The following is a 24,864-nucleotide window of genomic DNA, read 5'->3' as shown; positions in this document are numbered from 1 at the left end:
CTCCCACTGAATATCATCCCCCAAATTATTTATATGTGAATGTACTTCATTCAAAGACGCATCCAGCAATATCTTTACTTAGACAATCTGTTCCTCCGTTACTGAGAACTCAGCGTTTGAATTGATTTGAGACTAGATCTCCTCCTGCTTGACGCTATGCTGTTTGACTTCAGGTAAAGAAGCCTAGTCAGTCAAGTAGGAAAAGGCGAAGCTGGGCGGAGAATAGAGCTTGAAGGACAGAGGCTTCAGATATACAATCTCATTTGCATATCAATTAAAACTACAATTTCTCTGTAATGGAGGAATGGATTGGCCATGTACAGGTATTGCTGGACTTGTATTTGAAAAAGCCACATGTGCATATAAATAGTTTCAGCTGTGAAGTCCTGCTGAAAGGTTCACTTTAATGATGTCTGTGAAAGATAAGATGTAAAGAGGATAATGGCAATTTGACAGTTACAAACTAACTAACTTTTTGGTAATTGGGAATTCATGATAATTATGTAAGTTCCTATGCTGTGTAGAAAGATGTTATGATGTCACGTGCCAAGTAGATATGTACTGTGTTATTGTATAAATGCTTCTGTTTTACAGATCAAGATATATACAACACCTTTGATAATGCAGGCTGGTGTTTCTATGCAAAATGCAATCAAGACTGCAAGGTGGAAAAATACAGTGAACCATGTCATACTTCTACCGTGCCAACATCTACCAGCAGTACCAAACCCACCCAAACTGTTACTTCCAGCACCAGTACTCAGACTATAAAGATGACAATCACTACAAACATACCAGAAGAAACCACCAGTACCTCAGTATCAACCACAGTCAGCACTACCAACCCTGGGTGCAATGATCTTATACCACCAAGGATGGTATGTATTTTCTGAACTCTAAGTCTCAGAATGAGGTAACCTTAGCCTTTATTGGTCCTTATATTGGTGTATATATATATATATATATATATATATATATATATATGCACAGTATACATGCATATTCAGTACAAACTTACTACCCTCACCCACAAAGCCCTCCATGGCTCAGCACCACCCTACATCTCCTCCCTTGTTTTAGTATATCACCCTACCAGCGCCCCCCATTCTGCTGATGACCTGAGGTTAGCATCCTCAATAATCAGAACCTCTCACTCCCGTCTCCAAGACTTTACACGTGTTGCGCCAATTCTTTGGAATGCACTTCCCAGGTCAATACGATTAGTCCCCAATCCCCACAATTTTAAGCGTGCATTGAAAATGCATTTATTCAGACTGGCCTATCACCTCAACACATTAACCTAACTATCCCGTGTGGCACAGTCAAAAGTTTTACCATAACCAGGTTCCCCGCATCGTGTTCCCACATGCTTTATGCATCCATTAGCCCTGTGTCTGTACTGTTACACACTTAACATTATGGCTGGTCCAAACAATCAGGGCAATTGTTACCACCCACCTTTCGTGTCTACCTCTTTCCTCATAGACTGTAAGCTTGCGAGCAGAGCCCTCATTCCTCTTGGTATCTGTTATGATCTATGTGATTATTGTTATGCTGTAATGTCTATTGTACAAGTCCCCTCTGAAATGTAAAGTGTTGCGGAATATGTCGGCGTTAGAGAAATAAAATTTATTATTATTATTATATGCAAATATATGCTGTAAGTGTGTGTTTATGTGAATGAGTAGATAGACAGGTGTATATAGCGTGGGGAAAATAAGTATTTGATACACTGCCAATTTTACAAGCTTTTCCCGCCTACAAAGAATGGAGAGGTCTGTAATTTTTATCGTAGGTACACTTCAACTGTGAGAGACAGGATCTAAAAATAAAAAACAGAAAATCACATTGTATGGTTTTTAAATAATTTCTATGCATTTATTGCTCACTTGCCAAGAATTCTGGCTCTCACAGACCTGTTAGTTGTTCTTTCAGAATCCCTCCTACTCTACACTCATTACCTGTATTAATTGCACCTGTTTGAACTCATTAGCTGTATAAAGGAAACCTGTCCACATTCGCAATCAATCACTCTACAACCTCTCCACCATGGCCAAGACCAAAGACCTGTCTAAGGACACCAGGGACACAATTGTAGATCAGCACAAGGCTGGGATGGCCTACAGGACAATAGTCAAGCAACTTGGGGAGAAGGCAACAACTGTTGATACAATTATTAAAAAATGGAAGAAACACAAGATGACTGTCAATCCTCATCGGTCTGGGACTCCATGCAAGATCTTGCCTCGTGGGGTAAGGATGATTCTGAGAAAGGTCAGGAATCAGTCCAGAACTACATGGGAGGACCTGGTCAATGACCTGAACAGAGCTGGGACCATAGTCTCAAACATTAGTATTAGTAACACACTATGCTATCATGGATTAAAATCCTGCAGGACTTGCAAGGTCCCCCATCTTACGCTAGCACATGTCCAGGCCCATTTGAAGTCTGCCAATGATCATCTGGATGATCCAGAAGATATATGGGAGACAGTCATGTGGTCAGATGAGACCAAAATAGAACTTTTTAGGTATCAGGAAAGAAACAAAGATGGAGGGCCCAATCAGCCGGAATCAGCAAGAGGGATCAACTTGAAGCATGTCAAATGAGTGTGCAACAAAGGCACTTTTTTCGTATCAACGCTACTCGCTGTGTTTGAAGGAAGAAGAAGGATGCGTGCAATCCCAATAACACAGTCCCAACTGTCAAGCATGGTGGAAGAAACATCATACTTTGTGGGTGCTTTTCTGCAATGGGGAATGAGGCCTGCACTGTATTAAAAGTCATGTACCACAAAATTGTGGCCAAAAACCTCCTTCCCTCACTAAGAGCATTGAAGATGGCTCGTGGCTGGGTCTTCCAGCATGACAATGACCTGAAACACACAGCCAGGTCAACTAAGGAGTGGCTCTGCAAGAAGCATTTCAAGTTCTTGGAGTGGCCTAGCCAGTCTCCAGACCTGAGCCCAATAGAAAATCTTTGGAGGGAACTGAATTTCAATGTTGCCGAGAGACAGTGCTGAAACCTGAAAGATCTGAAGAAGATCTGTATGGAAGAATGGGCCAAAATCCATGTTGTTGTGTGTGCAAATTTGGTCAAGGGCTACAGGAAATGTCTGACCTCTGTAATTGCAAACAAAGGTTTCTGAACCAAATATTAAGTTCTGTTTTTCCATTGTATCAAATACTTATTTCAAGCAGTAAAATGCTAATTAATTATGTAAGAATCATACAATGTGATTTTATGAAAATTTTTTAAGATTATGTCTCTCACAGTTGAAATATACCTACGATAAAAATTACAGACCTCTCCATTCTTTTGTAGTTGGAAAAACTTGCAAAATCGGCAGTGTATCAAATATTTATTTTCCCTACTGTATATATTGTTGTAAATCCAAATAGGACTGGGTTAAATCCTAGCATCCTAGCACTGCAAGTCTTAATTAGATGGATCAAGGCTAGCTTCTTTGAGTAAGAACCAGTGCCTGTGTTAACTAGGTGTGTCAGTCTGTTGAATGAAGCAGAGTTGAGTGTGCTGAAGCTGGTGAGTGACCATCCAAAATGTGAGCTGTAGCAAAGAGAGAGACATGTCGGGATCTCTGTCTGAATGGAGACTGCATGGATCAGCTCAAAAAGCTGAGCATCCTGTGTGTTGGAGCAGCAGAGAAATGTGTGGAAGCTGCAGCCTCTTCAGTGTGAACTGTGCTCAGAGTTTAATATACTTCTGTTTGGCACTGGAAGCTGCTAGAGCTCAGGCTGAAAGGGATCCCAAAACATGACAGGGCCATGCCTCTTCTGTGTTTAAGTTTTCTACTGGAGAAAAAACTGTAATCTGTTAAGGTAAGACCGCAGTTACTTATATGTGATTGCTAAATAAATTGTTAATTTGCTGTTATACCTTTATGCCCAGAAGAGGCCATTTTGGTTTTTGAATCCCTTGGAGTTTTATCAAAAGCAATAAAACTGCACATGTCTGGACCAAACCACATTGCCTGTGTGAACGCTACCTAATGCCTACCTGAAGCCTGAATCCCTCCAATATGTACAGTATATTACAGTATCTTAGTCATTCCGTTTTTAGTCACATATCTGCACGTGTTCCTATCTCAAAACGACTCTTAGCTCAGAAATATCAGTAAATACACCACATATATAAAATGTCTTAAAGATGACCACTCTTTCCATTCTAGGGAAGAATAATAAATAGAGTTAACAATATTTCCATTCTATAGTTGAATGAAACCTGGATAATGGACAAATGTACGGAGGCAAGATGTATTGGTCAAAACGAAATAGCCATAATTAAGAAGCCCTGTCCGTCTTTAAATGAGAAGGCCTGTGCCAACCTTTTAGTGCCTAAGAAAATATCAGATAACAGTGGCTGCTGCTACGACTTGGAATGTGAATGTAAGTCCCTGTATCTTCTGACACAAGCGCCACCTCCTACTGAATAATATCAATGTACCCTGCTATTATGATTAGGTCTTTTCTAAACATATTCTGAAAATGTAACAATTGCTGACTTGATTTTTTTTTAGGCGTTTGTGGTGGTTGGAGAACCTCTCATTATATAACCTTCGATGGTACTTACTACTCTTTCAGTGGCAATTGCACATATGTCCTGGTGCAGCAGATAACTCCAGTATTCAACCACTTTCGAGTTTATATTGACAACTTTTCTTGTAACCCTGATGACCCAACCTGCGTCACGACTCTTCTCATCATGTACGAAACTGAAACAATTGTGCTGAAATCCCAGTCTTTTAATAAAACAGTAGCCAACCAGGTAACCAGCAGCTTACATACATATACAATATAGCCTTTAGATGCAGATTTTTGATTGTTCTAGACTTAAATTCACAAAAGGTTTTGTTTTTGCACAAATGCATGGAACATTTTTTCTATCTTTTTTTTCTTCAAGATTTATGTAAATGGAGAGAGAGTTTATCCAGCCATCAGTAGAAATGGTATAACCATCACATGCTCCGGTATATTTGTAATTGTGGAGATCCCAGAGATTGGCGCATACATTTCATTCAACCTTCTTAGCTTCAAAGTGAAACTTCCACTCAGCAAGTTTTTTAACAACACCGAAGGTCACTGTGGTAAGCATCGCCAATTATCCAATTCATAACTAAGCATACATCATCTATACTTTTATACATAAAGGCTCTTACTTCTGTGGTCTCCCTTATATTTATAGGGAAATGCTCCAATAATCGTGCTGATGACTGTATACTTCCAAATGAACAACTGGCTCCATCATGTCCTCAAATGGCAGAACAATGGCGTGTACCAAATAAAAACTCATCATCTTGCAGCTCTATCCCTACAAGTGTGCCAACCAGAGTTCCTTCAGTGTCACCCATACTTTTGTCCAATGTTCCCCATGCTACTTCAGCAAAAGTCCCATCAAAAAAGCCGCAGAAACCTGACATAATTACTGGGGCAGATCAACCTTGCCCCACCCCTGAGGTCTGCACACTTATCCTAAGCAGGTGCGTCCCTTATTAGTCCAATTGCTTGAGTAGAAGAAATAGAATGAGAATTTTTCATCGGTATGTAGATAATACTGTACTTTGTAATAAAGTTCTGGAAATCCACTGTAGGTAGCATTTAAAAGTATGCTACAGCAGAATCATCTAAAAATTGATCATCTCAATTTGTTTTTAGTGTTTTTGAAGGATGTCACAGTATTGTGCCCCCAGAAAATTTCTACGAAGCCTGTGTCAGTGATGGTTGCACCACGGTTGAAGGTGACATTCTGTGCTCCAGCTTACAGAGCTATGCTAGAATCTGTGGAATGAAAGGTGTCTGTACAGATTGGAGAGAAAGAACCAATGGGTTGTGCCGTAAGTAAAATTTGAAAGTTACGGCCAAAAAAAAGCCTTTGCTCATTTTTATTTAACACCTTAGCAACTTCTGATGTATATTATTATTATTTATTTGTATAGAACCATTGATTCCATGGTGCTGTACATGAGAAGGGATAACATACAAAGTACAAATATCACTTACAGTAAACAAACTAACAATCACAGACTGATATAGAGGGGAGAGAGGACCCTGCCCTTCCAGGCTTACATTCTACAGGATGGGAGGGAAGGAGACAGTAGGTTGGGGGGTTGCAGCAGCTCCAGTGATGGTGAGGCGGTAGCTCCAGTACCGGTGAGGAGGCAGCGGGGATCATTGCAGGCAGTAAGCTTTCCTGAAGAGATGGGTTTTCAGGTTCCGTCTGAAGGATCCGATTGTGGTTGAAAGTCGGATGTGTTGGGGCAAAGAATTCCAAAGGATGGGAGCTATTCGGGAGAAGTCTTGGAGGGAGAAGGAGGTCTTGGGATGACCGGAGATTACATGAGGGAAGGTATCTGGAGATTAGTTCAGAGACATATGGGGGAGACAGGTTATAGATGGCCTTGTAGATCAGTATTAGTAATTTGAATTGGATACGCTGAGGGAATGGGAGCCATTGAAAAGATTTGCAGAGGGGAGAAGCGGAGGAGTAGCGAGGAGAGAGATGAATTAGTCGGGCGGCAGAGTTAAGGATGGACTGGAGAGGTGCGAGGGTGTTAGCAGGGAGGCCACAGAAAAGGATGTTGCAATAGTCGAGACAAGAGATGAGGAGGGCATGTACAAGCATTTTAGTAGAATGAGGGTTGAGGAAGGGACGGATTCTGGAAATATTTTTGAGCTGGAGGCGACAGGAGGTGGAGAGAGCTTGGATGTGAGGTTTGAACGACAGGGTAGAGTCAAGGGTTACTCCAAGGCAGCGGACCTCTGGTACGGGGGGGAACACGTGATGTCGTCAATTGTTATAGATAAGTCAGGTAAGGAAGATTTCTGAGATGGGGGAAAGATGGTCAGTTCAGATTTGTCTACATTGAGTTTGAGGAAGCGAGAGGAGAAGAAGGAGGATATGGCTGATAGACACTCTGGGATTCTTGACAGCAGAGAGGTGACGTCTGGACCAGAGTGGTAGATCTGAGTATCATCGACATAAAGGTGGTACGGGAATCCGTGGAACTTTATGAGTTGCCCCAGGCCAAGTGTATAGATTGAGAAGAGTAGGGGTCCTAGAACAGAGCCTTGGGGGACTCCAACAGAGAGAGGGTGAGATGAGGAGTTAGTGTGGGAGTGGGAGACGGTGAATGTGCGGTTGGAGAGGTACGAGGAGATCCAGGATAGGGTGAGGTCTTTGATGCCAAAGAAGGAGAGGATCTGTAGTAGTAGGAAGTGGTCAACTGTATCGAAAGCAGAGGACAGGTCTAGAAGGAGGAGTGTATAGTATTGTCCGTTAACTTTGGCCGTAAGTAGGTCGTTGGTAATTTTGGACAGGGCTGTCTCAGTGGAATGATGGGGACGGAAACCAGATTGTAGATTGTCAAAGAGCAACTTAGATGAGAGGTGGGAGGAAAGTCAGTGTGGACATGCTGTTCCAGGAGTTTAGAAGCGAATGGGAGCAGCGATATTGGGCGATAGCTGGACATGACTGTTGGGTCGAGAGTTGGCTTTTTAAGGATAGGCGTGATTGTGGCATGTTTGAAAGCAGAAGGGAAGGTACCAGAAGTAAGTAATAGGTTGCAGAGGTGGGTTAGGGCTGGATAAGAGTGGTGGCGAGGTTGGGGAGGAGGTGGGATGGGATGGGGTCGAGTGCACAAGTGGTGAGGTGTGATTTGGAGAGAAGATGAGCAAGCTCCCCTTCAGTGATGCTGGATAAGGCGGTTATGGGGTTTGGGCATTGGTCTGGTATACAAAGGTGTTGCGGTGGTTGAATAATAAAGACTTGCCGTGTTTGGTCTATCTTGTTTTTGAAGTGAAGGCGAAGTCCGCAGCAGAGATTAGGGAAGTTGGAGGGGGCAGTGGTGGGCGGAGGAGGGAGTTAAAAGTATTGAACAACTGTTTGGGGTTGTGGGATAAGGAAGATACAAGGGATGTAAAGTGGGCCTGTTTAGCAGAGGTGAGGGCAGATTTGAATGCAAGTGTTGCTTGTTTGAGTGCAGTGAAGTCGTCTTGGGAATGCGTTTTCTTCCAGCACCGTTCAGCAATTCTGGATGCTTGCCGAAGCTTTTAAGTGGTGTTATTGTGCAAGGGTTGTCTATTGATTCGTCGCACTCTGCTATGCATGACAGGGGCGACCGAGTCGATGGCTGATGCAAGAGTGGCATTGTAGAAACTAGTGGCAGTGTCTGTGTCGTGGAGTGAAGATATGGAGGACAGTGGTAGGATAGAGTCATAGAGTATGTGAGTGTATAGATGTGCAAGGTTTCTGCGGGGGTGCGCATGTTGCTGGACATGGGTGACAGGTGAGGAGGACAGTGATGAGAAAGAGAGTAGATGGTGGTCAGATAGAGGGAGAGGGGAGGTTGTGAAGTTAGATAGGGAGCAGAGACCGGTGAAGACCAGGTCTAATGTGTGTCCGTCTGTGTGGGTGACTGAGGAGGACCACTGAGTAAGTCCAAAAGATGAAGTGAGCGACAGGAGTTTTGAGGCTGCTGACTGGTGGGTGTCAATGGGGATGTTGAAGTCATCCATGATGATGGTGGGAATGTCAGCAGAGAGAAAGTGAAGGAGTCAGGTAGAGAATTGGTCAATGAAGGCAGTGGTTGGGCCTAGAGGTCGGTATATGACAGCCACTTGGAGATTGTAGGGAGAGTAGATGCAGACAGAGTGGACTTCAAAAGAGGGGAGGACAAGGGAGGGAAGAGGTGGGATTGGGTTGAAGGTGCAATTGGAAGAAAGGAGAAGGCCCACTCCTCCACCATGTCTGTTGCCAGGGCGAGGAGTGTGGGTGAAGTGGAGGCCGCCATAGCATAGCGCAGGAGGAGAGGCGGTGAGAGACGATGAGCTGCCATGGGAGCCTGGAGCCTGCTGAAGGTCCCTGTAACTGCAATATTAGTCCTCCTTTGAATTTCAGCCACAGGAGGACTAAGAGAGCCACAATTTTACTATATACTGTTTCACAGTTGTTTATAGTGCTTAGTATAAGCAAGGAAATGTTCACAAGCACCAGTCCCCATAGTGGGTTAAACAAGAAATTAAAAAAGAAAAATATAAATTGAAATATATAAGTTTAAATTATCCCCACCCCCCTTTTTTCTCCCATCAAAAATAAAAAAAAATGTTAAAAATAGACATATTTGGTATGGTCGTGTACCAAAAAACAGTTCTATTGAAATGTATACGTATTTAAACCATATCTTTGATAGCAAAAAAGGAAGAAAACAGTAGTGCAATTATGGTCATTTTTTTGGTCACCACACCTCTCCCCTCCAAAAAGCATAATAAAAAGCAATCAAAATGTTACATGGACCTCCACAAAGATACCAACAAAATTATCATCTCGGCAAGCAAAACACAAATCCTCACCTAGCTCCATGAATGGATCAGAAAAATATATAGTTCTCGGAAATTGACAATGCAAACAAATTATTTTTTAACAAGGTTCTGAATTTGGTTAAAGAGGACCTTTCACCAAATTCTTCATGTTGAACGTGAAACACGAAGTAATATTTAGGGTAATAGGAGGCACCGATCATACTATCCTCGAATTTTGGATTACACAAGGAGGAAGACCAGAGAGGACTCAGACTTTAAAGTTGGACTTCAGAAACGTAGATTTTAATGGACTCAAAAAGAAGTTAGGAGCTATCAAATGGCTCTATGTTCTAAAGGACTGAAATGTCCAAGAAGGAAGAGAGATTTTGCTAAATAAAATTGTCAGTGCACAATCAGTAACAATCCTGAAAAGAAAGAAGAATTGAAAGCATTTAAAGAGACCAGAATGGAGGAATACATAATTTAAACAGTTGCTAAAATGGAAAAAAGAAATGTATATCAAATAGAAAGAGGGGGGCATATCTAAAGATGAATATAATGCTGTCTGCAGGAAATGCAGGGCAAGAGTTAAGGCCTTGTTACACACAACGATATTGTGAACGATATCATTTGCAACGTCACTAGTTTGGTGACGTTGCAGCGATGTGGAAATGACATCGTTGCGTGTGACACGTAGCAACGATCAACGATCAGTTGGCTGATCGTTAATCGTTGCCTAATGGTCTGGGCAATAAATCTATCATTGGTCTCCCACTGGGCAGCACACATCGCTGCGTGTGACAGCGAGAGACCAACGATCAGCGAGCTCCCAGCGCCATGCAGCAGACACTGGGAGCTGGTATCCAGGGTAAACACCGGGTAACTAAGTGCCGTGTGGCGCTTAGTTACCCGCTGTTTACCCTGGATACCAGCGTGCTCGCTGGTCCTGATCGCTCGTGAGTCTGCCTATGTAACAGATCACCAGCGATCAACTATGTCCCAACGATCCCATCCGCGTCGAATCGTTGGTGGGATCGCTGGGACATTGAAGCATGTAATGGGGGCCTATAGAAGAGCTAACGGCAGTAATGAAGGAAGGCATGCAAGGGAGGCCAAAATCATTAGAAAAGGACTTTGATGGTATGTCAGAAGCAAAAGGAAAATCAAACATGATATAGGATTTTTACAGGATGAAAAGGTGAAGTGGTCAAAATGATATTGAGAAGGCCGAACTTTTAAATTCCTATTTTGCATCTGTGTTCTCTAAGAAAGCAAATTTAACATCAACTGCTCTTCACGGTGCCATCGAAGGAATAAAATAATCCACACTATCTAAAAACAAAGAGATGGTGAGGGAACATAATTTGAATGAATTTAAATCTCATGGTCCAGATGAATTACATCCTAGGGTACTGAAAGAGTTAGCAGAGGAGATTACAGAACCACTAGCCAGAATCTTTGAAAAATCCTGGAGAACAGGAGAAGTCCTAGAAGATTGGAGAAGGGCAAGTATTATTTCTATCTTAAAAAAAGGAAAGAAGATGGAGCGAGGAAATTACGGGCCTGTAGTGCCTTACTTCTGTACCTGGAAAGATCTTTTAACAAATTCTCAAACAGCATGAATTTAAGTACTTGGATAAAAATGCAGTAATTAACTAGAGCCAGAATGGGTTTGTCACAAACAAGTCATACCCGATGAATCTAGTTTCCTTCTATAATGGAATCAGTGGATGAGAGGAATTTGTTATATTATATCTCGACTTCAGCAAAGCATTTGGTAAAGTATCTCATACTATCCTTCTTGAAAAAAATGCCCAAGTATGGGATTTACAAGGTTATGGTTAGGTGGATTCATAACTGGCTCAGTGATCATTCATGTGGGGTACCATAAGGCTCTGTCTTGGCCCCAGTGCTGTTCAACATTTTTATCAATTTAGTAATTAAATTGAAGGTAAATGATAATGGAACTGAAGGTAAACTATTCAAATTTGCAGACGATGCAAATCTAGATAAGGTTGAACTATGGACAATGACTCTTAGAATGGTATTTAACAGGGAGAAATGCATGATTCTACATCTGGGCAAAAACATAAAATTACATACACAGAATGGGAAGAATAAAACTAAGCAAGAGCACATGTGAAAAAGATTTGGGTATACTAATAGATAAAGGACTGCAAATGAGTCAACAGTGTGATGCAGCAGCAAAAACTAAACACAGTTCTAGGATGTGTTAAGAGAAGCATAGAATCTAGATCACATGAAGTAATTATCCCTCTCTTCTCCTCCTCGGCCAAACCTCATATGGAATACTGTGTCCAATTCTGGGTTACCACATTTTAAAAAACATTGAAAAACTGGAGCAAATTTAGAGAAGAGCTGCCAAGATAGTGAGCGGACTGCAAACAATGTCCTACAAGGAATGGTCAATGGATTTGGTAATGTTTAGCTTGCAAAAAAGAAGGCTCAGAAGAGACTTAATAGCTGTCTACAAATATCTGAAGGGATGTCACAATGTAGAGGAATCATCATTATTCGCATTCGCACATGGGAACACGAGAAGCAATGGAATGAAACTGAAAGGGAGAAGATACAGATTTGACATTAGAAAAAACTTTTTGACAGTGAGGGTGATCAATGAGTGGAACAGGCTGCCACGAGAGGTGGTGAGTTCTCCTTCAATGGAAGTCTTCAAACAGAGGCTTGTACAGACAACTGTCTGAGATGTTTTAGTGAATTCTGCATTGAGCAGTGGTTTGAACTTGATGACTCTGGAAGTTCCTTCCAACTCTAACATTTTATGATTCTATAATAGTAGCTGCAGAGTGAAATAGAACATTTATTTTTTATTTTTTTTTTACATTTTGCTTCTGATGAGCGAACAAAGTATTTGGCGCTTAATGGGTTAACATTAGTTAAGTCCAAGTGGGCGTTATTAGATACTTATCACTATAGGCATGTACTTCTTCTCCATGTGTGATTTACTATCTAATAACTATGACTTAAAAATTAACTCATTACGTGCCAATAATTTGACTGCTAATATCTCCACAATGGAGAGACGAAATTAAAAAAAAAAAATGTTTCCACTGTGCAGCCACTATTACATGGTGTGTCCAGTTCAAAATGAAAAAATTGGTGAGAGGTCCTCGTTAACTACTAAAATGCAGAACAGCCCTATAAGTTTAGTATACCTATAATCATGTTTGACCTGAAAAATCATCTCGACAGCTCATTTTTACCAAGAAGATAAGACATTGACAGGATCTGCTTCTCACAGTGAGCAGAGTGCGTATAATGACGGTGCTTGTATGAAAACCAGCCTGTGGCGGCCATTCATAAGAGACTATAATATTTTCTATATTTTGTAATACTGTTGTATTGCAATATGTAGTATAAGGGATCTGATAATCACAGGTTCAAGTCCCCCAAGTGAACTAACAAAGTAAAAAAAAAAAATTTTCAATGTATAAAAAAATAAAAACAATATTTGAAACTTCTAATTACCCCGTTTTCCCCCCATTAAAAATACAGAAATAGTGAAAAAGATAAACATATATAGTATTGCTGTGTCTGTAAAAGTACAATCTATCAAGATATAAAACTAATCAACCAGATGGGTAAACGCCATAATAAGAAAAGAGATTGAAGCACCAGAATTGTGTTTTGTTGTTAGTCGCAACTCAGTCAAAAAATATGCAATAAAATAAAAGCAAAATGTCATACCTACCCCAAAATGGAAGCAATAAAACTGTAGCTTGCCACACGAAAAACAAACCATCAAACAGCTCCATGGATGGAAAAATGAAAATGTTAAGGATTAATGGTGAGACAAGCAAAATTTTTTCTATTTCTATGAATTTCTGAATATTTTAACGACACTAATATAAAAACACCATACAAGTTTAGTAGTGCTGTAGTCAAACTAACTTGGAAAACCTTGTTCAACGTAAAACCAAAATAGAAAAAAACTGCAGAATGGCTTTTTTTCACTTTTACTGCACTTGGATTTTTTTTTACTGCTTTCCAGTACATCAAATAGTAAAATGAATAGTGGTATTCAAAGCTACAACTTGCCTTGCAAAAAACAAGCCCTGATATGGCTATGTCAACAGAAAAATAAAAACGTAATGGCTCTTGTAAGAAAGGGAGGAAAAAGAAATGAAAGCTCAAAAATAGAAAATCACCCAATTGGGAAGGGGGTAATGGGTTAAATATACTGTTAATAATTAGTGATGAGCGAGTATACTCGTTCCTCGGGTTTTCCCGAGTATGCTCTGGTGGTCTCCGAGTATTTTGGCGTGCTCGGAGATTTATTTTTCGACGTCTCAGCTGCATGATTTGCGACTTGTAGACAGGCTGAACACATGTGGGAATTCCCTAACAAACAGGCATTCCACACATGTATTCAAGCTGTCTAGCAGACGGAAATCATGCAGCTGAGACAACGAAATCTGGGTGTCGTTGCATGGGCCTTCACCTCCTCTGCTCCCCGGTAAGCAGCCTGCCTTTACTTGTTTCCACACTTCGGTCATTTGGACCGCTGGGCGGGTCGTCTCCCGGGTTCTCTCTGGCACAATTGCGCAGTTTTGATATGCTGATACATATGTTATTTACTATGTAAGAATCCTTCCACATGTCATTGATTCATTTATGTTCAGTGTCCATTGGACTTGCACATTGACCCCTCTGGATGTTTTTTTTTTTTTTTTTTTTTGCGCTCTAGACATGTACAACTATGTACAATACACATTTAATTGAGTATGCCATATTTGACTATCTTTTACCATTAGACACATGTCTGTTATGTGCAATGCCCATGGGCTGACTGAACGTTGTGCCATGTAGATTTCGAGCACTGGTATCATTTTATTTACCCTGTCCTTGTCTGTCCTGATTGTTGTATCATTGGGGCTTATCCCCCCTATTTTAGTCAACTTGTATACTTGTCAGCACTTGATGTGAGTATTAATAAAATTTATACTTTTGCATATATTTTGTATCCGTTACTCTGTTTTCTCCTTTTTAAGATGATTTGCGACTTGTAGACAGGCTGAACACATGTGGGAATTCCCTAACAAACAGGCATTCCACACATGTATTCAAGCTGTCTAGCAGACGGAAATCATGCAGCTGAGACAACGAAATCTAAATCTCCGAGCACGCCAAAATACTCGGAGACCACCAGAGCATACTCGGGAAAACCCGAGGAACGAGTATACTCGCTCATCACTATTTATAATGGTTCTTAAATATTAGTTTCACCTTGTTGTAATGGCAATGTCCTCTCTTTCTTGAACAGCTAAGAAATGTCCTTCACACCTGGAGTACAATCCTTGTGGTCCTGCTGTAGAACCTACCTGTAATTCCAGGTAAGTGGTGCTTTTTCCTTTAGAACAATGATTAGTATTGTTTTCTCTCTTTTTTCATATGTCCATTTCTGGTAGATATAATGACGCCTTTGTCAACAAGACTTCAGAAGACTACGTGGAAGGATGCTACTGCCCTAGGGGAACCACAAAATTTAACACTGTATTACACATATGTGTGCCTATTTGTGGTATGTAGTGACCTTTATAGTAATTTTTTAAAGTTTTTTTTTTGTTATCTATAGTTGACTACTTTCTATCGTTCTAATTGTCATTAATCTTTGTGTAGGATGTACGGGTCCAGATGGATTGCCCAGAGAGGTAATATACAGACACATTGACAATCGTATGTCATGTATATGATAGGGGATTAGGCGAATTTGTCTGTTGGTACAGATTTTACCATGAAATTTGATTAGCAAAGATTATTCTACACAAATTGGGTGTCTCTTATTATGCACCGAGGTCTCTCCAGAACCCAGCGTGTATAAACGCAAGATGTAAAAGAAATTTTTAAAAATCTGTATACTCACTATACCGCTCTCCTCTTTGGCCCTTCGGCTGCTCACCGTCACTGTTTGTGCCTTGCCTCATCTTCTTTTCACTATCACTTGAGATCAAAGCTCACAAAGCCATGACGTTGCGATATGCGCCATCATTGCCTTCCTTGCGCATGCAAAGAGCCATCCTGGCCCTTATCAGAGATTGGATTTCAGCAATCACGGCAGCAATCAGAAAACGAGATAAGACCAGTCAGGTGATGGTGAGGTTCTGAGGATCCGGAGATATGAGCGGTAAGGTGATAAGGATTTATTTTAAAATCTTTTGATGGTCCCTGATGGTCCAGATAATGCAGCCAGCAAAACACAAAAGCAATTTACAAAAAAATTGTAAAGTTCAAGCAGAATTCAATTTGACTCAAATATATTTGCTCATTTATGTGTATACCATATTGGTCCTACATGTTGAAATTGTTTGTATATTTCTAGCCTGGTGAAATATGGGATATTAACTGCCAAACCTGCATCTGTGATCAAGCATCATTGACTGTGTTGTGTGCTGAAAAAGATTGTGCTTTACCTGCTCCTAAAAACTGCAGTGAAGAAGGATATATGCCTGTTTTAGTACCAGACTCTTCTAATCCATGCTGCCAAGTCATTGAGTGTCGTAAGTACCTAAATTTCCAAGTCACACTCACAATGCAAAGTAGAACAGCTGAGCACGGTAGTGTAGGTAAAAGCTTAAAGGGATATTCTCAATTTCTCAATTTGCTTTAATTAGTTAGCAAGAAAACAAGCAAATGTGACATTCATTTTTGTACAGCTCATTTCCCTGGAGCTCGGCCACTATTGCTTGCCCAAACCCTGGCCGAGGCTGCGCAGTAGTTATATTCCAGGAAAGGGGTTAACTCTTAACATTCCAGTCAGCTCTCTCCAAACCATTAATTTCTATGCTGTAGTTAGCTGCTCAGTCCTGCTTCCTATCCCTCTCATTTTCTGAAGAGTTGCTGTTATAAACATTGCAAAATCACCAGCTTGCAGCTTTCACAGCAGGTCAGCTAATCCCAGCCCTCTCCTCTCTCTATTCAGAACTGGGTGCTTGTTCAAATGAAAACACAAAGACAATCAGATACCTAATCAGGTCCCAAGTAGAATAAACACACTAAGGGCCCCGTCACACATAGCGACTGACCAGCGATCCCGACAACGATATCATCTTGTCAGAATCGCTGGTGTGTCGCTACATGATCGCTGGTGAGCTGCCAAACAGGCAGATCTCAGCAGCGATCAGGACCAGCAACACGCGGGTAACAAGCGACGCACGTCGCTTCGTTACCCGCAGTGTATCTTAGTTACCAGCATGCTGATGCAGGGAGCTGGTAACCAAGGTACACATCGGGTTTCTAAGGGGCGCGTGGCTCTTAGGAACCCGATGTGTACCTTGGTTACCAGCTCCCTGCATCAGCGCGCTGGTAATTGAGGTACACATCGGGTTTCTAGGCGCCGCACGCCCCTTTAGAAACCCAATGTGTACCTTGGTTACCACCTCTTGCTCGCTAGTTGCTGGTCTCCTGCCTGTCACACGCAGCGATGCGTGCTGGCCAGCGGGAGACCAGCAACCCCAGAAATGTCCAGACATTTCCACAACGATCAGCGATAACCGGCAGGGGGGCCGGTCACTGATTGCTGTCACACACATTGATCTCGCTGGTGAGATCGTTGTTGCGTCACAAAACTTGTCACTCAGCAGCGATCTCTTAAGGGCCCCATCACACACAGCGATGCACCAGCGATCCCGACAACGATATGACCAATATTATTGGTCTCTAATAATATTGGATGTCTCACATGTGCCAAACAGACTTTTGGTCCCCACTTGGCTCCCGGGCCTGGGTGTGACTGCAAAGTCTGCATCTACTATAGTTACGATCTTGACCGCATCAGCTATAAAAATGCAGACACTCTTCTAAAGCTCATACTGTATGTAGTAGGAGGACATCTATTGATTTATGTTTTATCCACTGTTCCTGATTTTCTAGGTTGTAATATCAGTCTTTGTTCCAACACTAAAATGGTCTGTAAGCCTGGATATGAGGTTATACTATATATGAACCCAGATGCCTGCTGCCCGGTCTACAAATGTGGTGTGTCCTTCTTTCTAGCTATTTTTTCCTCACTCAATCTAATTGATTGCCACCAATTAAAAACTGTCTCAACATCCTTTTTCTACAGAAACCAAAAAAGTGTGCGTAGATCGTGAAATAGAGTATCAGGTACAAAAAATGCATTGATATATTTATGAAATGTTTCTTATGAAATTTATAGAATGCGCCCATATCCATAACCTGCTGCTCGTGGGTATGCTAAATGATTCTCTTTTGTTCTAGCCTGGTGCCACAGTTCCTTCTTCACGACCCTGTGAAAAATGTATTTGTGATGAAAAAATGATTGCTAACACAGGGCAGCATCTTGTTTCCTGTGTTTCAACGAGATGTTTGAAGAAGTGTGCCCAGGTATGGTCCTAGAAGTCATAATAATATAGAAATCACATTAACGTAAATCATCATCATTCATAAAACATCTTCAGTGGGGACCTTTATCCTAAAGTTGCCAATATTTTTTTCATCTTCAGGGCTTTATCTATACAGATGTCCCAGGAGAATGCTGTGGAACATGCAAACAGACAGATTGTATTGTGGACCTACCTGATAACACTACTTATCTTCTCAAGGTGAGGATCATGATGCCCATCTATGAAACATCAAAGTAATTCTGTGAATAGGTAACAATGCATATTTCATTTCTTGCAGCCTGGAGACACCGGGTCACCTCCTGGAGACAACTGTACCATATATGAGTGTGCGCATAATAATGATCGTTTTGTTACTGTGGAATCCAAAATATCATGCCCCAAAACCAACCTTGATGGATGTGCACCAGTAAGTATTTTGTATTAATTCAGGGGCGTTCGTCCAATCTTAGTCATGATCCTACTATGCAAGATTACTTGAATCACAATTTTAGTTACTGTAGGTTTTAAAATCACTAGGGGTTACTGACGCAACCTCTGCCCCCTCCCTGAAAGTTTCCCTTGCAGTGGCATCCCATTCAGGGGTTTGGCTAGTCCCTGCTCTACTGAGCATGCATTGGTCATCAATTCCAACGTATGCTCAGTAGATTCTTGTCACACTGCAATATGCCGGCAAGGGAGCATGCTGTCACTGTGCAATATAATATGCCAATGAGGAAGCATACTGTCACGGGGAAATGTGCCGATGAGGGAGTGTACTGTCACTGTGCAATAAAATATGCCGGCAAGGGAGCGTGCTGTCACTGTGCAATATAATAGGCCAGTGAGGGAGCATACTGTCAAGGAGCAAATGTGCCGATGAGGGAGTGTACTGTCACTGTTCAATATACCGATAAGGGAGTGTACTGTCACTGTGCAATAAAATATGACAGCAAGGGAGCGTACTGTCACTGTGAAATGTGGTGGTGAGGGAGTGTACTGTCACTGTTCAATATACCGATAAGGGAGTGTACTGTCACTGTGCAATAAAATATGACAGCAAGGGAGCGTACTGTCACTGTGAAATGTGGTGGTGAGGGAGTGTACTGTCACTATGCAATGTGCTGATGAGCAAGTGTACTGTCACTATGCAATATAATATTCCAGCAAGGGAGTGTACTGTCACTGTGCAATTGTTGATGAGGGAGTGTACTCTCACTGTGCAATATGTTAAGAGTGTGTCAGAATGGACACTTTGTTTCAGGGAGGGGGCAGAGGCTGCAGCAGTTGCCACATCCTCTGCTCCCTGATGACAACTCGTTTGACTATCCCAGTATGCACTGGGATTTTCAAACAAGGCTTCATCAAAGAGGAAGCAGTAAAAAAAAGCAATAAGACAGAATAGTGAAGTAATGGTTGCGTCCTGTTAAATAAAATAGATTAGAAAAGAGACTACATTATGGCATTAAAAAGATAGGTAGTTAGTATTAAAATACATTTTTGTTACGGACCACCCATTTAATCTTAAAAGAGACGTTTACTGGGATACCGGCTGCCTCACTCTTCACGCTATCCAATATTTATATTGGGTACACTCTCTACCAATTTCTATCCAGTGCTGTAACATAGTTGGGTTGTTTTTTTGTTTATTTTTTTTACTCGTTTAATCTTTGTGATTGAATAATTGACCCCTAAAATTGCATCATCTCCATTGGGATTTTGTTAGAATTGATGCCTTTTTTTCAATAATTAACCTACTGGACACTAATGTTTTCTGCTGGCAGACTCCTTTATTCCCTACAATAAGCATATACAAGTTACAACCTCTCGTCTAGTGTTCCTATCTGCTGGGAATTTCTTGATCAAAACATTTTAATAATAAATATTATTTTTTATAGGCAGACATTCAAAAAGATGATAAAGGATGTTGTTTTATATGTAAGTATTCTGTCTGGAAGACATTACGTCAAGAAAATGAACTGAACCCAAATATATATGGTAGTTACATACTTAGTTACCTTATAGTTACACACAGGGGTTAATGGTCTACATACTGACATTGACTTTTAATATTTCCTAATTTAAACTATTATTTTTCATTTATATGTATTGTCCCTATCTTAATCTCCCAACTGTCCTGGAACTAGTAAAACTATCCAGAATTTAGGGAGCTGTCCCTCTGAGGACAGGTTACAGATACAGTATATACACATATATGTAGAGCAAAGCTGAGTGTTTGTGCATATGTACAGGTGGGCCATTTATATGGATACACCTAAATAAAATTGGAATGGTAGGTGATATCAACTTCCTGTCTGTGGCACATTAGTATATGGGAGGGGGAGAACTTTTCAAGATGGGTGGTGACTATGGCGGCCATTATGAAGTTGGCCATTTTGGATCCAACTTTATTTTTTCCAATGGGAAGAGGGTCATGTGACACATGAAACTTATTGTGAATTTCACAAGAAAAACAATGGTTTGCTTGGTTTTAACGTAACTTTATTCTTTCATGAGTTATTTACAAGTTTATGACCACTTATAAAATATGTTCAAAGTGCTGCCCATTGTGTTGGATTGTCAATGCAACCCTCTTCTCCCACTCTTGACACACTGATAGCAACACCGCAGAAGAAATGCTAGTCTAAGGGGGTCAGATTCCTTGTTTGAATGCTCGGACCTGACACCCATAATATGGTGGTGCACCATCTTGCAGGAAAAATTCAGGTAACGTGCCATCTTCAGTGCATAAAGAGAGCAACTCATCATCATGTAGCAATTTCAGATATCCAGTGGCATTGAGGTTTCCATTAATGAAGAATGGCCCCACTATCTTTGCACCCCATATACCACATCATACCATCAATTATGGGTGTCAGATCTGGGCATTCCTACATGAACAGTTTCCTGGAAAGTGAATGGCCACCAAGGTCTCCTGATCTGACCCCCTTACACTTTTATCTTTGGGGTCATCTAAAGGCAATTGTCTATGGTGTGAAGATACGAGATGTGCAGCATCTGAAACAACTGATACTGGAAGCTTGTGCTAGCATTTCTTCGGCGGTGTTGCTATCAGTGTGTCAAGAGTGGGAGAAGAGGGTTGCATTGACAATCTAACATAATGGGCAGCACTTTGAACACATTTTGTAAGTGGTCATAAACTTGTAAATAACTCATGAAAGAATAAAGTTATGTTAAAACCAAGCACACCATTGTTTTTCTTGTGAAATTTTCAATAGGTTTGACGTGTCACATGACTCTCTTCCCACAGAAATAAATAAAGTTGGATTGAAAATGGTCGACTTCAAAATGGCCGCCATGGTCACCACCCATCTTGAAAAGCTTCCCCCCTCCCATATAATAATGTGCCATAAACAGGAAGTTTATATAACCAACCATTCCCATTGTATTTAGGTGTATCCATATAAATGGCCCACCCTGTATATTCAGTGTGTGCACAATTATTAAGCAAGTGAGTATTTTGACCATATCATCATTTTTAAGCAAATTTTCCAATTCCGACTTGAATGTTTGTTTTCATGAAGGTGATGTGTATTTATGTAATGAGAGACTGGGTTGCCTAAGGATACAACACCCTTTATCAAGACATCAAGAACTATTATCATCAGGACCGTTAGCACAGCTACAATATGGTGGTGCAACAAGTAGGATCCTAATCCGTAATCACATAGATACAAAGTCTTGGCACACACAAATAGTGATTTCCAGTGAAAGATGATTTTAATAACCAGTACATACAGTAGACATTTCAGTCACATTGACTTTCATCAAAGTACTGAAAAAAATTGAAAACAAAGGAATAAAAAACTGAAGTATTTACAAAGCAAGAAAAGTCTAATAACTGGGATGCAGGTAAGATACAAATTCAATAATGATGTCTTGAAACATACCAGACATTATAGCATATATATAAACAAGTCTAGGTGGAGATAAATACACAAAAGACCATGCTGATGATAATGACATAAGTCATATGACTTAGGAAAGTCTGACTGATGGCTTCACTGTAATGACCCCTCCCAAAACCCACACTTACCCCTTCTTAACTTAAATAAGACACGACTGCGTGACATTGGATGTAAAAGGCCACAGCAGCCCCGTTTATTAACACCAAACAAGCAATAACATTTTATCCATAAACATAGAAATATTCCATAAACATAACCACCAGCAAAAGGAGGGGGGTAAATGAAGAGTCCATTGTACATGATTGCAACACCAGCTCCACCACGTGCCCTCAGCCGCACCACACCGGCTCGAGGACACCCAGCCGAGTGTTGCAAAACCCATTGTACATGATTGCAACACCAGCTCCACCACGTGCCCTCAGCCGCACCACACCGGCTCGAGGACACCCAGCCGAGTGTTGCCCAACCAATGTCCTGCTGGGACCCAGCCCAGCAGGGACCCACGTTAACATGCCCCGCTGTGACCGAGCACAGCAGGGTCCCACGTTAACATGTCCCGCTGTGACCCAGCACAGCTGGGACCCACCTTAACCAAGTATACCATTGCACCACCAGGGGTAACCCGCTCCTGCACTGGGTTCACCCCCCCGCTCTTTGTGCAATCCACCGACTTCAAATACCCCCCTCCTTTCCGCCGACTGCTGCGACAATGTCAAACCTCTTCTTCTCTTCACCATGTCGATCTCCAGAAGATTCTAAAATTAGGGTGGGAGGGCGGGACGATTCCGGACGTCTGCAAGGTAAGGAATGACCATCCCCCCACAGTTCTGCCCTATATATCCATCCCACTACTGACCACTCCCTGCCAACTCACATTGCACAATAAGCCCCATAGCTCCAACCCACACCTTCCCCACAAGCACAAAGCACTACTGACCACTCCCTGCCAACTCACATTGCACCATAAGCCCCATAGCTCCAACCCACACCTTCCCCACAAACACAAAAGCACTACACCTTACCCTTCACTAACCCTCAGGCCTAGCGTCCCTCCTTAGTCATGTGCGCCCTCCCTGTAGCCCCTTTGGGGCAGGCGTCCGGGCTTGCCTTGACTTAGGAAAGTCTGACTGACGGCTTCACTGTAATGACCCCTCCCAAAACCCACACTTACCCCTTCTTAACTTAAATAAGACACGACTGCGTGACATTGGATGTAAAAGGCCACAGCAGCCCCGTTTATTAACACCAAACAAGCAATAACATTTTATCCATAAACATAGAAATATTCCATAAACATAACCACCAGCAAAAGGAGGGGGGGTAAATGAAGAGTCCATTGTACATGATTGCAACACCAGCTCCACCACGTGCCCTCAGCCGCACCACACCGGCTCGAGGACACCCAGCCGAGTGTTGCAAAACCCATTGTACATGATTGCAACACCAGCTCCACCACGTGCCCTCAGCCGCACCACACCAGCTCGAGGACACCCAGCCGAGTGTTGCCCAACCAATGTCCTGCTGGGACCCAGCCCAGCAGGGACCCACGTTAACATGCCCCGCTGTGACCGAGCACAGCAGGGTCCCACGTTAACATGTCCCGCTGTGACCCAGCACAGCTGGGACCCACCTTAACCAAGTATACCATTGCACCACCAGGGGTAACCCGCTCCTGCACTGGGTTCACCCCCCCGCTCTTTGTGCAATCCACCGACTTCAAATACCCCCCTCCTTTCCGCCACCGCGAGCACGTATGACACCTTGTACGTGCGAGTACCACCACCAAAAACCCAACCCGAGCCGACTCTGCGGCTCGAGTAACCAATGTTTCTGTACCAAGACCAATCAATCAAAACTGATCCCCATTAGACCTCACAATGCCAACCTACACCAAAATACCAGTACAACAAGGTCAGCCACACCCAAGACCTGCAACTAGCCAACCGCATCGTCCAATCCTATGCACCGCCTGCGCGACCAGTCCCCAACCTGAGCCGCCGCCTCTGCCTCGTTGAGACCGCAACATTGCAGGCGCCTCCGAAAATTATACTTCACCTAATAATTAATCAAAGCCAACCATTATTGCCGTGAACAAAAGAACCTACATTGGTTCCCCAAACCTCCGATAGATTCTTGAAAATGTGCCCAGTAAAACCCACTATGTAGTCATTCCAAACAGGAGCCCCTATGGACACCAACATGAGCACGGCTCCCAGGCAGAAAATTGCACTCCACCTGATAATAATCAAAGCCAACCATTATAGACGTAACAACAGAACCTACACTGGTTCCCCAACCTCCGACAGATTCTTGAAAAACGTGCCCCACTATATAGTCATGAACAACAACACGAGCATGGCTCCCAGGCAGGAGCATTCAGGCCCGATGTCTCAGATCAAACTCCTTGACGCCCCAGCGACCAAGTCTCCACCACACACGTGCAGTACCAAAACGCTGTTGGTCCCGTCAACCCTGCGTGATAGCATCTATCTTAAAATATCCACCCAACTAGAAAACATAAACCAATCCACCCCGTAATCACCACGACCCGGAACGAATTAATTGTGTGCATCACCCGTGCACTTCGAACCCAGAATCACAACACTATTGTTGCCACCCTCTTACCAAAAGTGAGATGTACTCCGCACCCATTCCCCGCTGAACTGCGGATTCGACACTACTCACAAAAGAAAGAAAAGCGACTCCACACCACCTGAAGTCCAGGAAAACTCAGACACACATCACGTCTCCCGAAAACCCCAGACACCATAAACCCGGGCCATCCGTCAACACATTGCACTCACCGGTGCCCGATGCTTGTCCACCACTCAGCCTTAAAGCACCGCAAAAAGCACCCCCAAACGGAGCACTGCCCCAGATGATTACCAGGTCCTAAGAATCATTAGAAGTCAATGCACATCGCACTAGCTTCCCCTGCCACAGCGTACCACCAGCCCGACATTAATGAAAGTAATGTTATAGCTGCAACCTGCTAACCCACTACCTAAAGTACACCTCCCCCGCAGCAGCGCTGCACCACAATCGTGTCCCCATAATACCAGCCGGTCCTGACAAGTGCGCATAACGGAATAAATGACATAGCCATGTATTGCCGGACGGGCTACACCCACGCGGGAGACCATTCACACGGCCATCAAAACAACATGTCCTGCCTCATGCTCTATACAGAATTCCTGACAAATGGAACAACACCTGCTGGATAAACAAACCGTTCACCAACC

General features: G+C 42.3%; 1 protein-coding gene across 1 annotated transcript in view; it reads left to right on the top strand.

Moving 5' to 3' along the window:
- LOC141058127 (intestinal mucin-like protein) overlaps positions 1-24,864 on the top strand; it is a 36,969-nt gene that overhangs the window by 876 nt on the left and 11,229 nt on the right. Inside the window, exons 3-18 of the mRNA XM_073554286.1 lie at positions 595-878; positions 4,233-4,407; positions 4,539-4,786; positions 4,922-5,105; positions 5,204-5,498; positions 5,674-5,852; positions 14,618-14,687; positions 14,763-14,875; positions 14,974-15,005; positions 15,674-15,851; positions 17,224-17,328; positions 17,417-17,457; positions 17,572-17,697; positions 17,817-17,915; positions 17,995-18,123; positions 19,592-19,631. Of these exons, the coding sequence (XP_073410387.1) occupies positions 595-878; positions 4,233-4,407; positions 4,539-4,786; positions 4,922-5,105; positions 5,204-5,498; positions 5,674-5,852; positions 14,618-14,687; positions 14,763-14,875; positions 14,974-15,005; positions 15,674-15,851; positions 17,224-17,328; positions 17,417-17,457; positions 17,572-17,697; positions 17,817-17,915; positions 17,995-18,123; positions 19,592-19,631 (2,298 nt within the window). The remainder of the gene's footprint in view (positions 1-594; positions 879-4,232; positions 4,408-4,538; positions 4,787-4,921; positions 5,106-5,203; positions 5,499-5,673; positions 5,853-14,617; positions 14,688-14,762; positions 14,876-14,973; positions 15,006-15,673; positions 15,852-17,223; positions 17,329-17,416; positions 17,458-17,571; positions 17,698-17,816; positions 17,916-17,994; positions 18,124-19,591; positions 19,632-24,864) is intronic.

Source organism: Dendrobates tinctorius, unplaced genomic scaffold, assembly GCF_039654945.1.
Source record: "Dendrobates tinctorius isolate UK_male_01 unplaced genomic scaffold, ASM3965494v1 ptg000211l, whole genome shotgun sequence".
Lineage (NCBI taxonomy): Eukaryota > Metazoa > Chordata > Amphibia > Anura > Dendrobatidae > Dendrobates > Dendrobates tinctorius.
Note: the sequence above shows the minus strand (reverse complement) of the source record. Positions and strands in the feature narration are given on the sequence as shown.